Consider the following 13949-nt stretch of genomic DNA (forward strand, 5'->3'; position numbering starts at 1 on the left):
TGAAGCTTTACTGCAATTTTAATAAAAAATCGTTGCGAAGAGATAACTATTTTGCCACATTTCATTCAATATGGTGACAATGAAGATGTCCTTGGTGCTTGTATCACAAACCGCCAAATAGATGTCATTCCACTAAACTGAAACCTATGGTGTTAGGTTTGGAACCCAAATTTGAGCTATCCTTCTAAGGCCTTGACTAAGCGTTCATATTGGTGTTCATTTAAACCTTCTTCAAGGGATATATGATTTATGGAAGTTAAGAAATCCGGAGGCTTGGCATTATCCTTAATAATAGGTATTACAGAAAATCTACTTTTCTTGTTTAAGGCACTTGTGAGAGCAGCCTGAGATTCGTGCTGACACCAATGGCTATTTAGAAAGTTTGGAGAGATAACAAAAATTGACTTGTAGCTGTTACTGATTGCCTTTTCAATATTCTCAAGAATTGTCAAACCCGGCGTAAAGTCTCGATGATCCAGAAATCCTTTGAAATTTTTTATGTTTTCTAACCGATTCATCAGACTATGTACCACCCATTCGCGATCTTTATCACTGTAAATGACAAAGAAATCGTGACTAAAACCTTCTCTATTCTTCGGTTGAGATGAATCGCTTCTTTTCAATGGTAAACTTGCGGCTTGTTGTACTGGAGATGATTTTTCCAACATCAAAGTCAGTATACTTGCATCAAAGTTCTCTTTCAAAGCAGTTGATACATCGATTTCGCGTAAAACAGCAGCAAGAAATTGGTTGAGATAGGGATCGTTCTTTAAGAAGATCTGTACATAGAAATCAACACTTAGTTTGTCCATATTCGTTAGAAGAAACTTTTTAAACTGTTTTTGTAGCATTGTTTTGTCATATTTGTGAAAGGCCACTTCACAGAACCAGTAAATCATTTCAGATAGTACTCCTGAAGATTCTCCACACCGAGCAATCTTCTCAAAATGCCAGTCCAACAGATACTCAATATCTGCGGGACACTTATTTCCAGCATGACGGCATTCCATACAACGGTGAATGACATCCAAAGCACTGTCGTGTTCCCCAATTTCATTCAGATACCTTGCATGTTTAAAATGAAGCCATGGATCCTGTGGTCCGCCAAGACAATCCAAACCACATTGAAAAGCACAAAGAGCCCTGGCCTTCAAATCTTCATTTTCCCCTTTGTTGGAAGCGATACCACAAACAGTACCAAGATATCCAAAAACATATGCGGTTGGACATACTTGACAGACAAATTCAAAGTCATCTATAGATTTATGTAAATCATTTTGAACATCAGACAATTTTGTGCCATCACGGAGTCTTTGCTTACATCTCTCTACCACCAGTTCGCCTCTCTTGGAATAAGAATAATAGTTTGTCTCGCTATTGCTCAGCTGGATGCATTTGTCCAACAGTTCAATGCCCTCATCGTATCGTCCTCTAGACTTCAACCAACCCATATACAGTTGCATTGCTTCAATCTCCTCGAGAATACCTAGGGATTTCTTGAAACATAGCTCGGGATTAAAGAAATGCTCCTTTAAACTGTTGGATGTTACTATTTCAGGCACTTCAGCATTTTCTTCCATTTGTTTCCTTTTCTGTACATCGTATTCGGCGTCTAATGGTTTCTTCCAAAAAAAATAACCAAGGTAACCCCAAACCAGGCATTGTAAATATTTATCATCCGGTACAAGATCTTTAATATCTAACAAGGTCTTTAGAATATCTGGATATCTGACCTCATTCTTCAATTTAGAGGAATCTGTCGAGAAATTTTTATAATTCCAACTTTTATAATTCCATACCATACATAGCATCCATAGAGCTCTTTCATTTCTCATTTCGAAGTCTAGATTTTGTGTTTTTTCCAAACACTCGGTAAATATTTCATTTGATATAGAATGTCTTCGAATGTCATATACCGTACCATACACGTCAAAAACGATAGCATATGCATGTTCAGCGCGGAATCTGGCTTGTATCGCTATTGATGGGCCATTTGCTAAATTTAACTCATCCCCGCGTTTAATGAGTTCGGCCTCCTTTTTTGAGTTCATTAACTTTAAGCAAACTCTAGCTAGGTTTTGTATTGCATTGAGATTGGTGAAATCTTCTTCTAGAATCGCTTCAAAGATCTTATATGCTTGAATGTACTCTCCTAAGTAGTAATGAAGAATACCAATAAGATTTCGGATGGCGAACTGCAATGGTCCTAACTCAGCACGTATATGTGGTTTAAGAGTTTTTATTCTAAACTGAATACGAGCTTTATCTTTACAGTTCTTCACATTCAGGTCCAAATCAAAGTGACATTTGGCATTTTTCATCATATTTTTTAATCCTTTTACTTGTTCTGGAAGAGAGAAATATAAAGCATGTAGCATGTCATACGTACTCCAAATAACATAACACAAATTTATGATATACTACTCCTGGGTTTTATTGATCGAGGATTATGTACAAGCTCGACATCAGGTAATATCGATCACCGACTGCTCCGGCAGCTCATTTTGACATTCGCAAATTAAAAAATATTTTCAATTAATACGTGTTCATGACGTTAGCTGCAATAAAATGTTAAAGTGTTCTTAACAGGTATGATTAAACGAAACAATAAATAAATATCTATCGTAAGCCTTAAAGATGGGTTTAGTTTTTTAGTGTTAAATTAAGCAAACTATTCGTGCTTCTACTGAATTATCATGTATTCTTAATCATATCAATATATTCGTAATGAAGAGTTTAAACCAATCATAAATGTCCATGTATGTACAATCTGGATAAACAAAACTAAAAAAAGACTTTTTGACCTTTTTTGATCGGTCACTCATTGAAATTCTGCTGGCAATACTCTTCTAATTTAGCTAATTATGAATTAATCATGGACAAGTAAGACAAATTTCAATTTTTCCAAGTCATAAGAACACCTCTACTTTCTATTCATACGAGTATTAGCATTTTCATTTTCATAAATGAAAATAAGGGAACCCATCTTTAAGATAGAACATGACTGTAATCAGCTAGATATAAAAAAAGCATGATCTTTTTTCCATGGAATTTTATGATACCTATGTTGTTATGTATATGTTGTTATATATATGGTGTTATATTATAATTACTCTGTCAAGCTGCTTTGTTGTATTTCTTTTTATCGACTTAATAAGGATCAATTTTCATGTCTAACAATAGCCTACACTACATATTTCCTGCTGTATTTGAGAATGTCGCTTCGACATTTCATTTCATAATCCACGGAGAAGTAATCTAGCAAATCGTAGATATACCAAAGTAAATTAAACATAATCTCTATATAACTAGCCTATATGAAGTTTAAAGGGACATTCGACTTTATTTGTAGATCGAAACTTTTTTTTTAGCTAAAATTTGTGAAAACGAGACACCAAAATCTAGAGAATTGTGCCCTGTAACGTATCTGAAAGTGTTAACGAAAAAAATCCAGCCATTACTATTTATAAAAGACAAAAACGTCTATACACAATACGTAATGTTCGTTATACATGCTTTTTAAAAACGCCTAATTGTAGAGAAATAGGTCTCCTACGTATTCGAAAGGTTTCAACTAAATATAACAAGCCATATTAAAAAGCCAAACACCAAAACTATGTCAAACTGCTTAATTAACAATTAGTACCCTCCGTGTTTAATTAACCCTTTTAGAACAAATTCGGTTTGATCAAGAAGATACATAGAAATAAATAGGATATTTTCAGGTATAATTTACAACGTTTTTGATTATGAAAACATTTTAGAAAAAAGCGGAATGTCCCTTTAAATTAATATCTACCCAATCTTTCTAGTGACTACATAGAAATGTCATTGTCCCCAATCTTATCAAAATACAGTGGCATGGGGCATAGGTCTATTTAGTCAATGATATCCTACCTCTATTAGGAATGAACAAATCTAATCAAATTACCTAAGAAACCTGAATCTTGATAAACTACTGGGGTAGGAAAACCTCGATAGGCTAAAATAATAGAAATCTGTCGTGTGTGTTGATTTAATATTTCCAAGGTACAGTCGCAACCGAGCATTATAACTATAATATAGACTTACCTTTCGACTATGTTTGAATTTTCAGATATACCGTTTTAGAATCTACACAGGCCTACCGAGTGAAGACAAAATCGCCTGCTTTGAATCCAATTGTACAAATGGATAACATGCACATTATAAGCTTATCGTCTTGAAATATTCACTATTCATAACCAACTCCTATTGTTCATACTATTAACTTGATAATTAGTTTAGGTGAATATTAAAAGACAACCAATCTATATATCGAATATGAAAACAGGATTATCCGGGAATACCAAATAAAAGGCAGTTAAATTACCGAAGTCAATGTGGCCGCCTTTTGTGTAGTCGCCGATTCGAGCTGTGAAGCTGGCCGGTAATCTCTAGCCGCCGATTCAAAACAGTACTTTTAATATGAGTGCTTTAATACGAATGTGCCAACTTTCAAGATTGATTTCATTTAATATAATATTGTGCCCTTTAAAAATATATAAAGTGCAGAAAAGTAGGACGTAAAACTCCATTCATTTCATTTCATTTAAAAAAAAAAAGGACGTAAAACTCCATTCATTTCATTTCATTTAAAAAAAATATAAGACTGAATATTTTTACATTTTTAATACGAATGTGCCAATATTCAACCTTGATTATATTTAACCTATTATTGTGCCCTTTTAAAACTTTTACGACTGGTGGTATTTTGTGCCCGAAATTGTCTGTAAATTCATATAAAAATATATAGCCTTTTTTCAAAATTCGACTGATTCTATAAAATAGAAACTGCAGTATTCATCTGATTTATAAAATTTTTAATGAGATTTCGGAAAAGTTCGAATTTAACGATTGTTTATGGAGCAGTAAAGTTTTTGAAATTGCCAGATTGGAGAATTTTCACAGGGGAGGTCTTGTTCCCCACCATGACCAGTGTCCTCTCAATTCGGCAAAGGGGAGCCTTCAATGTAATAATTGAGAAAAGTGTGAAGTTGAATTTTTGTGTTATTGCCCTTGACTCAGTTAAAATATCTAGTTATTGTCCATGACTCAGTTAAAATATCTAGTTATTGTCCTTGACTCAGTTAAAATATCTAGTAATTGTCCGTGACTCAGTTTAAAATATCTAGTAATTGTCCGTGACTCAGTTAAAATATCTAGTAATTGTCCGTGACTCAGTTAAAATATCTAGTAATTGTCCGTGACTCAGTTAAAATATCTAGTTATTGTCCGTGACTCAGTTAAAATATCTAGTAATTGCCCTTCACAGAAAAGGGGTCGGGGTATAAGATAGGCCACTACCTGGGGCAAGTTCGTTCATCTGGGGGCAAGTTCTACAGTCAAATGAAAAAGAGGATTAGTTCCATCAAAATTTTATGTATTCAAACAATAATCATACACCAATTGCACCAAGACCCAATATCATCCATTTTAGTCGCCAGAGTCACAGTTATGGCAGACGAAACCGACCATGCCGTGGATATCCCCACACTGTTCGTGTGACCACATTTTGCATTGAGAACATTGGATCCACTTTTCTCTTGATCTGACAGTGTAGTGCGAGGTATGTTGAACAAATTCGCAGTCTTCAGGTATCCATCATCAGAAGTATTAATGTAATGTTCTAACGCCTTTCTGGAGTGGTTGTACTTGGGCGTTTTCTTTTTATAATTTCAAACCATGATTAAGTTCTTGTATATGCATTCTGAAAGAAAAGTTTATTGATAACATAAAATATATTTCATACATATTACTAGGGGTAAGTTCGGCTAGTGACCGGTGCAGGTTCGGTTACTGGCCGAACTTACCCCCACAAATATAGCCGGACTTGCCCCATTGCTAACTTTTCCACAAATCACGTGATATCATACGACTGGGTCAACTAATTGAGAGTAGTTAAATAAGATAGTCAGAGGCATGATCTTACCAAACTTCACAAACAAAGCAATTCATGTCGTCCTAACGCTAGTTGAAGTAATCAATCAGTAATCAAAGTAAGGCGAGAATTTTTACTTATCAGGTCAAAATCCAAGATTCTCGTGATAAAATCAAGGCTAATCAACGTCGGACTGCCATTTTTAACTTTAAACAGTTGGTCTGGTGACACTACTCTACCGACAGGCGGCAGTGGTTAAAATCAAATTATGATGCGAGTTATGAATGGTGACGGACATGCCCCGTAGCCGAACTAGCCCCGGTCTCCCCTATTGAGTGTTTCATGACGTCCTCAAACACTTTTTAGAGTTTTGGTTGAATTTCAGGAATCACAGACTTCTGATTGAAGATGGGAATGCTAATTGATGCTATTAGTGTCCACGATACACATAAACAAACTGAGAAAACTTCAAATCCATTTAATGCTTAATCAAATTCAAATTGAGAGGGTTCTTTCAAAAGAAACTTTTAAAAATAGAATTATTTCTTTCTGAGACATGTTTTTGTATTTTTGGACAAAAGCGCATAATTCCTTCAAAATATCTTTAACTAGGAATTTATTTTCCTATTTTATAGATGTCTTTTCTATATATAGGAGTGTCTCGAGATGAGTCTTTTTAACTTCCAAACGTGGATGGTTCTTAACACACATGGATATGAAGGCTTAAATTTCGACAGTGATCTATGAACACTATTACTGATTGCCTTAGCAAAAGAATTTCCGTTTCAGAGACATCTTTCCCATTAAAAGACACGGACGTCCAAATACATCTTTAAATCAAATCAATTTCCCTTGAAATACGATTTTGTTGTTGTCTAGTGCGTCAGAGAATTACCCCCCTTATTAGGTAAACTCTTTAAAAATAAAAATAAAAACAGTCTCCCATGTTGAAAGCGTCGTTGGTAACATTGATTTTAACAAGAACTTATAGATTTGTAAAAGAAAACTGATATAAGTATGGTTTGAGGGCACGATAAAAATCAATGCCTGTGACTTAGTGCATGGGCTTTATGTTATTTTCCCCCTACAATCTACAATTGTAGCAGTACCTACCTAACCGTACTGTCACTTTGACTCGTGGTACTTGTGACGTACGGTACTGAACTTGTAGCCTAAAACTTGTTGGTGTTATTATCTACTGTCTGATTAACTGGTCCCCTATTCCATCAAAGAAGCGACTTTGGGCTATTGTCAGCTTGGCATTGATTGGTCAAAATTTACGTCATACCCTACAAGTAACGTTTGGTTTCTTAGTTGTCAACGCAAAATAGAAGACATCTCGCTATGTCATTTCCTGCAGTCAATATTTTGACTGTGAGATTTATGCCATGCCTTTTGTTAGTGTAACAATAAGCTAACATAACAGGCTACCTGTTTACAGTCTGACTTCATCAACTTTGAATTGAATTTTTTCTCTTATTTAATAAGATAAGCTTATTCAAAATAAACTTTTCAACTTTAAGCCATTTGTTTTAGACAATAGTAATATAAGGTTCAGTGATTTTACATTTGAAATAGTCTAAATGAGTCCGAGAAATTTCCCCTTTATAATTGTAAATCAAATGATAACTTTTCCAGTGGTTGATATTTTCATTAACCCAATGACAATCTAAGACTCTCAGTAGTATTTAGTAATGATATTTCAATGCATACAGTGTAGTCAGAGAGTAGGCCTACTTGACTATCAGCTGTCATACAATTCATAACCACAAGACTTGAGTACATTCACTGCTTAAATCTACTACCTACATCTGGTATTTACTGAATATTTCTGAGCTTATATTTTTCAGTAAATTAATTTTACAGGATCAATGCATTGTGTTTCTCGAAGATTATATCCACAATGGCACAAGTTAATTCCAGCAATAAGTGAATAAGATGCATAATAAATTCAACAATCAGAATTTTAAAATCAATTTCAATGTGATATTGGCTTATTTTGCTATTATTTATAATTTTTTATGTTTTTTATGTAATCTGCTGTTTTGAAGGTGAAATTTTTCTTCATATAAAATTAATCATAATAAACTAATTTACAAAAGAAAATAATTAGACAGTAGTTAAATAAAGATATCTTAGATAGAATTGATCTGGATGAATTTCAATTCTTTTTTATAGGTATCAGAACAAATTTGTCACATGTAAACAAAAATGCCACGTAATCCTTTAAAGAATAAACCTCCAAGGTTTGTGATGTTTTTTTCTTGTATTTTTTTGTCTATTTGTGTATAATAGAATTACATGTATAAGCTTGACATTTTCTAATGTACTTGATAATCTACTCTCTTTTGAATAAGTTACTGAAATGTCAGAAATAAAGGATCTTGATTGCTGATGGTACCGGTATATGAAATTTGTCAGTTTGAATTATATTCCCCAAGCTTTGGAATTCGACTATAGCCTATACTTAATTCTGCGTAATTTTTTCAGTGACCGAGCTATTCGATATAAATGCTCTCTACAGAATACAATATTAGATGTATTGAGAGAAAGACCAGGATGGCAAGAGTCTACAGGGTAAATATAACTATACTCTATCTCTTAATATCTTTATACACTGATGACACTGTATTTAAATTCATCTTATTAAAGATAATCAAACTGTTGAATCAGAATTTTCTTATTTTGAGGAGGATTTAAACCGATGGCACAATATGTTCAGACAACTACCCAACTTGCTAGAAGCCTTAATCTTTAGTGAAGAGTTTTTTTGTACTGAAGATATTCATTGATGTGACTCGTTGTTTGTGTTCTCATGATTCAAGCTTGGGAATATCACTAATTGTACTTATATTAGGTTTTATATCTTGAAATTGTATCAACAACTAGAGATGAGCCTTTCACAGTTCATTTACTTCCCCCATCTGAAAGAGTCTTTTCAGCAACTTGTCCTTACAATTTCAGAGAAATGGACTGGGATTTTTACTGGTGTGATGCCTGGTGGATGAAAGAAACCTTTGATCATGCGTATTTAGAGGAACATATGAGACTGAATCATTTTAGAAATCATTATGAGGTTACTTGAATTTAATATTCTAGAAACATAGATGTAATTTTGTGTGAAACTCCCTGTTTAGTTTTTCTGATGATTTTTATGAGAAACACATAATGAGCCCTTTCATAATATAGATAATATGACATATATAACAATTGTTTACACAGGTTAAAGAAAACCTTTTAAAACATATAGCATATAAGGGAAAATTTTGCTCAGATGATGTGTCAACGCCATGCTGAAAACTGATATTTTACTTTTAACATTCAGTCTGTTGGTGAATCTGATTCATAATTATTAGCTTTTTGAGGTAGTTTTTGATATTGCAAATTCAGGACATTGGACTTAAATGAACAAGTGACAATTCAGAGAAAAGGAAGCTCATATTTGTCCAGAAGATGTTAATACCTTTTATAATACTTATTTCTTTCAGCTAACCAGGAAAAATTTAATGGTAAAGAATTTGAAAAGATTACGGAGACAGTTAGAAAGGGAATCAGGAAAACTTGAGGCTCAAAAGTATCCTTTTAAATCAAAGTCCTGTAATAGTATTACTACTATTATTACTTTTAAAGCTGATTACGCAGATAGTATCGATCCACTTTACCACAATACATTTTACAAGTTATAAAAATCTGATGCTGGGCACATGTACATTCTTTGTCAATTGAAAATTGTCTTAAGTTTCCTTGACACATGAATTCAGATGTGATTTTTTCCCATCAACATATGAACTTCCAGTAAGTAAACTAACTCAGATTAATATTTTATTGTGGGTTTCAAATAATTTAATTTTTTAATCTAGTAGAGATACAACGGTTGTGTTGAAATATCTGGTAACATGAATTAATGGATGACCAAGTTTTAAGTGTTGCAAAATCTGAAACTGAAATCTTCATATTGCCAACATTATCTTCAAAATTATCTGGCCTGTGTGTGTATCTTGGACCCTTCTAGCACTTAATTATTTCCAAAAGAATTCAAATTCTTGCATTATCTCTATATCAATTGAAGCTATTTACTTTCAGTCTGAGTATCACATTTTCGTAGATGAATTCCGTAAAAATCCAGGATCAGTTTGGATAATGAAACCTATAGCTAAATCTCAAGGAAAGGGAATTTTTCTCTTTAAGAGATTGAAAGATATAACAGATTGGAAGAAGGTAGGTTATATATGATTTAATAGACATTCTCTTATACTATTTCACATAATATAATTGTAAATTTCAACCTTATTATGATATTCTCATATCAACAATTTGCCTTTAAATTAAATATTACTTATGAAAGGCTTTAATAACACATCAGCAGATTTCTATTTCAAAAGTAATATCTACCAACAGTTTTTCATTACTGTTTGATGCAGGTCGGATGGGCTGACATGGAAATAAGGTCTTGTCATTCAATATGGAAATAATCAAAGGTCCAGTGATCTGCAGGCTGAGCATGTTAATGATCCCTCATCATTTGGAAATTTAAAAAAGAGAAGGTTTATGTATCTCTCGTGTAAACAGTTCTTTTATTGTAAATTGCATGGCATTAACTTTCTCATAAACCCAAACAGGTGCAGAAAAGTAGGATGTAAAACTCCATTTCATTCCATACAAAATTCTCTTCTTTTTTTTTCAGGGTACAGAATATTTACCGAGTTCTGATCCGAACAGAGAAACACCAGAGACCTATGTTGTACAGAGATACATAGAAAATCCTTATTTAATTGGTGGTAGAAAATTTGATATTAGAGTATATTGTTTAATTACTTCAGTAAGTTCAGGGTTTATATTGCTATTGCTATTTCTATACAAAAAAATGTAAGGAAAGGCTTGGATATAACCTTAAAGATTTCATTTGAATTGCATCACTTCAAGAGAAAATTAAATTGTATTTGCTGGTTTAAGTATAATAATCATTAGCATTAACATCAGTTAGAGAACTTTTATTTTCATTTTGGAACCCGAAAAAGTGACCCAAATGAAAAAAAAATGAAATATCCAAGGCTGTATTTAGACAGATTAGTCTTAACTTGACAATAGAAATAACTATATTATGATTCATATTTGGAGATAATGTTTATTTAATCCTTTATAACTATTTTTCAGTATGGTCCACTAAAAGTCTGGTTATATAGGAATGGTTTTGCTCGATTTTCTAACACAAGATTTTCCCTGGAGTCTATTGATGACAACTGTATCCTTTCTGAGTTATTAAGAGCAAATTTATTTAGAGAATTTGTTTATGAGTTTGCATTAATAAGCAGTTGTTATAGCGGGCATTTTATTTCATTATATTTTGAGATAAATTTGAGCAATAGTGTAAATGATATTACTGAAACTCAGTTTATTTCAGTCCACATATTCTAAAATATTTGAGAGAAAGTCACTTTGTTGATTGTCAAAAATATACTTGGTATTGAAAAACTATCTTTAACCTATAGAAGATGTCCATCTAACCAATGTAGCAATACAGAAAACAGCTCCAGATTATGATCCAGAGAAAGGCTGTAAATGGTCTACACAACAATTACGCAAATATTTAACAGCAAAACACGGTCAGGAACAGGTAAGTTAAGGTTTTATTAAAGACATGAATGACTTTAGTTACACTGGTATTAATACAATGTGTAAATAATCGAGTCATGATTTATTAAAAGTAAATCAGTATGATGCTTGATGATCTATGTGCAGTAGATCCTGCCATTGCTAATAATCTATGTATTCATATCTTCTATATGTGTTTCAGATAGATAATTTATTTCATAGAATGAATGAGGTATTTATCTTGAGTTTACAAAGTGTTCAGAAGATTATGATTAATGATAAACATTGTTTTGAACTGTATGGTTATGATATTTTAATAGATAATAACCTCAAACCGTAAGTTATTTAACCAAAATCTCTGACATTGTTATTGGCACCCATCATATCAACTACAAAAAAAATCAAGTTGGCATAACACAGACACCAATTTCCAATTTATGTTTCAGATGGTTGATAGAAATTAATGCCTCGCCATCTTTAACAGCTAGTAGTAAAGAAGATAATGAATTAAAATGTGGATTATTAAATGATGTATTAAATATAATAGATATGGAAAATAGGTAGGTGTTTCACAGGTCCATTCTTAAAAACAAGGTGGAATAATAATTGGATTGTCACAAAAACTATTTGGAGGTGAGCTATGGGGTTGAAAAAAGCGGCTCTAAATTGCACAGTATAAGCTGTTGCCATTCATTTACAGAGCAACTAAAACTTCTCTTTGGTTGGCCAACGTTCTTGAAAGTGTGCAGGACATGACCTTTCAACTTATCACTAGATAACAGCACTATTTCATAGAATTTTTGACTTCAACATAATTCAATACTAAGTTTATATGAAAAGCATATATTTGAGGGAAATATAGTGTTAATTTAAAACATATAATTGCGAATAAAATATACACCCCTTCTAATGATGCTATAAACTGTATATTTATTGTAGATTAACTGGTAAAGAGAAAAGAATTGGAGGATTTGATCTGTTATGGGATGATGGACCAGTTTATTTAGAAGATGCAATAACTTCAGATTCTATCAATAATTATGGTACAGCTATGAACTCTTTTCTAGGTAATTTTAATGTATTTTATATAATTTTTCCAAAGATCTAGCTGTATTTTGTATTGATATTATGATAGGCCCTATTTAAATTTTCCTGCTGTATGTCTAAGGCTTGTGAAAGCAAATTATTGAAGAGCTATGAGGAATGGCTCGTTGAGTTGAGCTGTTAAAACTGAATTGACATAAATTGTATGTGATATATATGGTTCCATAAACTTAACTTGGTCAAAGAATGTAGTTGAAATTTTTTGAAAAGTTATATATATAAGTATTTTGAACCCACTACTATTGAAACTGACTGATGGCAATGCTTCACCAATGGCTATCCTGTCTACATGTACCTGTTACTCTAACAAGATAAAACTTGTACTAGGGTTATTCTTTTTATCAATTTATTGATTCTCAAAACTCGTATATTTAAGGTTGTAATAATGATAGAAGGGAAAATTTAAAACAAGTTTATCAATCAGCACAAATGGTGAAAAAAGCAACATTATAAATCAACTACAGCAATTAAAAATATAAATATTTTAAAGGTCAACAGAATTATACTAAATGTGTGGGATGCGCATGTTATATTGTAATAAATTGCTTAAAAGCTTAAAGATCTGGGCAAATTGTAAGAAAATATGATGTATGGACCTAATTATAAACTTGACTGATATTTTCATGTATAACATCAAGATCTAACTACAGCATTAATAAATCAGACTATGATTTGACTATAGGAATTTCTTTAGTCTACAAATCAATTTGGTTTCAGCTGCTCTTTTTAACTTTATCAAACTTAAGAATGTTTCTACATAGGCAAAACTGATGTTTGGGTATGATTTAAAACAAAGAGGCGTAGCCCAATATACTTGTATTTAACAAGCACAACAAGCATGGCTTATGGTTTATTTACTAGTTTTGCCTCTAAACAAAAATGACAAAGTTTATGTTTTGGACCACCCCAAATGTGCACAAATATTTTTATCTGATATATACCAGTGAATGTTATTATTGATTATTGTTATAATTATTAATAAATTGTTAATGTTTCTGTATCATTTTAGGGTACCCTATAGGTTGACCACTAACCTGCTTTCTGTTACAGTCTGTCCTCATAAGATTGGGTTCAATTTCTGTCATTTCTGAGTTTTCAGGCTATCCTGTCTGCAATTAAAAGTTTTTGGACTGCTAAGGTTTTGGAATTTCTTGTCCGCAATGGAAAGGTTTCAGATTATCTTGATATCGAGAGGTTTCAGACCTTGTCAATAGAAAGGTTCGTTATTGTCTTGTTTGCACTTTAGAGGTGTTTCAGTCAGTTGTGTCCGTAATTGAGAGGTATGACTACACTGGCCGCAATCAGGAGGTTGAGTCTGAACCTTCTAATTATGGACAGAACTTCTGCAACCTCT

The 13949-nt window shown here is 32.6% G+C and overlaps 2 protein-coding genes across 2 annotated transcripts; one reads left to right on the forward strand and one right to left on the reverse strand.

The window, feature by feature from the left end:
• Nucleotides 1-281: 281 nt before the first annotated feature.
• LOTGIDRAFT_77467 (hypothetical protein) lies at nt 282-611 on the reverse strand (the record flags this gene model as incomplete). The annotated part of the gene is made up of 1 exon (XM_009054034.1): nt 282-611. A coding segment is annotated over one exon (330 nt), but the record flags the coding sequence as incomplete, so codon positions are not given.
• Nucleotides 612-6862: 6251 nt separating this feature from the next.
• LOTGIDRAFT_214448 (hypothetical protein) lies at nt 6863-13590 on the forward strand. Its single transcript, XM_009054154.1, has 15 exons — nt 6863-6914; nt 8078-8145; nt 8390-8476; nt 8864-8975; nt 9388-9473; nt 9661-9694; nt 9983-10117; nt 10584-10718; nt 11054-11141; nt 11392-11517; nt 11698-11827; nt 11938-12051; nt 12431-12558; nt 12972-13094; nt 13266-13590. Exons 2-14 carry the CDS (start codon nt 8111-8113, stop codon nt 13046-13048), a joined length of 1287 nt encoding a protein of 428 aa, XP_009052402.1. The 5' UTR covers nt 6863-6914; nt 8078-8110; the 3' UTR covers nt 13049-13094; nt 13266-13590.
• The last annotated feature ends 359 nt before the right edge of the window (nt 13591-13949 follow it).

This window comes from Lottia gigantea, assembly GCF_000327385.1.
Source record: "Lottia gigantea unplaced genomic scaffold LOTGIsca_21, whole genome shotgun sequence".
NCBI lineage: Eukaryota > Metazoa > Mollusca > Gastropoda > Lottiidae > Lottia > Lottia gigantea.